The sequence below is a fragment of the Cannabis sativa genome, chromosome 7, assembly GCF_029168945.1.
Source record: "Cannabis sativa cultivar Pink pepper isolate KNU-18-1 chromosome 7, ASM2916894v1, whole genome shotgun sequence".
NCBI classification, from domain to species: Eukaryota; Viridiplantae; Streptophyta; class Magnoliopsida; order Rosales; family Cannabaceae; genus Cannabis; species Cannabis sativa.
Window position 1 is genome coordinate 51,939,913 of NC_083607.1, and position 3,427 is coordinate 51,943,339.

General features: G+C 29.7%; 1 protein-coding gene across 1 annotated transcript; it reads left to right on the forward strand.

The window, feature by feature from the left end:
* Positions 1–1,312: 1,312 nt before the first annotated feature.
* On the forward strand, positions 1,313–3,094 carry LOC115696484 (berberine bridge enzyme-like 8). Its single transcript, XM_030623384.2, has one exon. It carries the CDS (start codon positions 1,393–1,395, stop codon positions 2,980–2,982), a length of 1,590 nt encoding a protein of 529 aa, XP_030479244.2. The 5' UTR covers positions 1,313–1,392; the 3' UTR covers positions 2,983–3,094.
* Positions 3,095–3,427: the final 333 nt, after the last annotated feature.

The following is a 3,427-nucleotide window of genomic DNA, read 5'->3' on the forward strand; positions in this document are numbered from 1 at the left end:
TTTTTATTTTGGTTGTTTTACTAACTGGTTTCTCACATTCCACTTTTTTTTTTGTTATTCTTTTATGGTTTTTATGGTATGTTTGCCTTTTTAATTTTTTTTCTTTCTTTTTTTCTCTTATTTTTTAATTTTTGATTCTCTTTGTTATATTTGCTGCATATTGTATGCTTAAATCAACTCTGATTTTTGAGCAAGTAAATAAAAAATTAAATGTCAAAATAAATAATGAAGTTAGAAGTTTGGTTATTAGGTATTGATATAAAATTAATATGTTTGAAACTTGTTTTTAAATTTAGTATCGTTTGTAAAAGTTTAGTTATTAGGCATTTTGTAATTTTCATTATATTATTGATGAAACTATTTTTTTTTTTTTGCCTCTTTTAATGAAATAATTAGTTTCTTTTAATATTGATGAAACTGGTATTTAAAGTTAGTATCGTTTTAAGATTATAATTTTTTTCATTATCTTGTTGATGACACTATTTCTTTTATTCTTTTAATGAAATTATTAGTTTCTTTCAATGTTGATGAAACTAATTTTTAAAGTTTGTATTCTTTTTAGATTATGATTTTTTATTTTTTTTAATTTTTTTTTTTGAGGATGATGTTGATGAAACTGGTTTTTTTTTTTTTCTGCTACTTTTAATGAAATAATTAGTTTTTAACAAAAAAAAAACAGTAGTTGAAATAAAAAAAATATTAAATATCTGTAAAAAAAATCAAATAAAAAAATGTACATTTATTATTAAATCTCATAACTATATTGTTGGAGGATTCCACACAAATTAAATAACAAAAATACAATGACAGAGATGAAAGGAATCAAATCTATTTCCTAACGTATTATTCCATATTTTGATGGCAATATATTCAAATACAAAAGGAAAAAAAAAACTCATAGCAAGTGTTAGAAGTTTTCCAAAAAAAAAAAAAATAATAAAAATATACACATAACAATCTTGTAAACCAAAACTAAAAAAAAATCTATGTTACCTATTTTAAAAAGAAAAAAGAAATTTTTCAAAAAAAAAAAAAAAGAAAAAGAAAAAAAAAATCTATGTTATTATTCCTTATTTGATGACAATTATATCTTAATGCAAAAACAAAAAAGAAAATATCATACCCATTGTTAGAAATTTTCCACACAAAATCTTGTAAACTAAAATTGGAATCAAATCTATGTTACTTAATTTCTTAATTGAGGACAACATATTGCAAAAATGTAAGAAATATAATAAAAACAAATTTTGATTAATTACCTTTTTCATCAGCTCACCAAATAGTTGTGATGACTAGTGAAACCCTCATGTGCACATATATATATTGAGTGTCAAAACCATTTTAACAAATACTACTTACATTTTAGCAAAAGCAACACATTTCAATTCAAATATGCATAGTACAAAGCTTCGAGACTTTATATTTTTCATTCTTTCATTCATTTTTCTCTCACAACTTTGTTCATCAACCCCTTTAAACGAGTTCCTAAAATGCTTCCAAAAAAACTCTAATAATAACTCCATGCTAAACATTATCACACCTCAAAACTCCACATTCAAATCCATGCTACTCTCACGCATCCACAACAAAAGATTCGCCACACTCCAAACCCCTAAACCCCTTGCCATCTTACAACCCAACCACGAGACCCAAATTAAAAGCATAATATTATGCGCCAAACAACACAATCTTCAGCTTAGGATTCGAAGTTGCGGTCATGACTTTGAGTGCCTATCATCGGTGTCTACCGTCCCCTTCATCATCCTCGACATGCTTAACTTTCGATCCATTGACATAAACTATAGTGATGAAACTTCTTGGATTGAAGCTGGTGCCAGCCTTGGCGAGCTTTACTATAAGTTAGGGATGACTAGTCCAATCCATGGGTTCTCGGCCTCAGTATGTCCTGGGGTTTGCACTGGTGGACACATTAGTGGCGGAGGATATGGAACAATGATGAGAATGCATGGACTCACGGTTGATAATGTCTTAGATGCTCGAATGATGGATGTTAATGGTGACATACTTGATAGGAAATCAATGGGAGAGGATGTGTTTTGGGCCATTAGAGGAGGAGGTGGTGCCAGTTTTGGTGTTATCATTTCATGGAAGATCAAATTGAGTCGTGTCCCACCTAAAGTAACAGTTTTTAGAGTAAAAAGGACTGAAGAACAAGGCTCCTTTGAGGCTTTCCATCGTTGGCAATATGTGGCTCCTAACTTGCCTAAGGAGATATTCATTAGAGCAGAGTTGGATGTGGTAAACAAAACAATTGTGGTGTCTTTCATTGGACATTACTTGGGCCAAGCCCAAGAGCTTCTTTCCCTTCTAGAACAGAGATTTCCTGAATTGCATTTGAATAAAAAAGAGTGTTTTGAAATGAGTTGGGCGGAATCCACTGTCTTTTGGATCGATGGTCACCCTGCTGAAAACATAACATCATTGGATGAGTTGCTTGTTCAGCCAAATGGGCCAGGAGAGTTTTTCAAGTTAAAATCTGATTACATGAAAAAACCTTTTACAAAGCAAGCATTGAAGAAATTATGGACAATGATGATCAAGATTGGTCGTGTTTGGATGAAATGGAATCCTTATGGAGGGAGAATGAGCGAGATTCCAGAATGGGAAACGCCTTTCCCTCATAGGGCTGGAAATTTGGCTTTGTTGCAATATTACGTATTTTGGAATGAGGATGGAAATAATGTAACAAATCATTACATGAATCTTTCCAGACAATTGTACGAGAAGATGGCTCCTTATGTTTCGAGAAATCCTAGAGAAACATTCTTGAATTATAGGGATCTTGATATTGGTGAAAATCCAAATAATGAGACGTTGTTCAAGAATTCCCTTGTTTATGGAAGAAAATATTTTAAGGGTAATTTTGATAGGTTGGTTAAAGCAAAAACATTGGTGGATCCTGGCAATTTCTTTCGAAACGAGCAAAGTATTCCACCTCTTCAGACAACGAATTTAGTTTAAACTAATTTTAAGCATTTCTTCCGAGGAAAAAAAATATTATAGACTACTTTATCATTATTAATAATAATGTATATGCTGTTTTTTAACAAAATAACAATGATATATACAATTCGAAATTATGCTTTTGAGCTTTCTTTTTTAACTTTTTATGATAATGAAGTTATGCTTTTAGTTTTATTTTATTTTTTAAAAGAATAATGCTTGATATAGGAAAAATGCTCTCGCACCTTAAGGTGCTAAGTACTAAGAGATGTGACATATACTGGTACATTTTATTAAGTTCCACACAATTTAATTTTATAAATAATGATATTTGGTATTTTATAATTACCAATTTTTTATTTATTTAATTAAAAATATTATATACATAACAAACATGTTAGAACTGAAAATCAATATCATGTAGCTAATAAACAAGTAGCTGCAATACTGAATAATAACGAAG

Excerpts from the sequence above, each read along its gene's own strand:
- LOC115696484 (XM_030623384.2), top strand. The coding sequence starts at position 1,393 with ATGCATAGTACAAAGCTTCGAGACTTTATATTTTTCATTCTTTCATTC.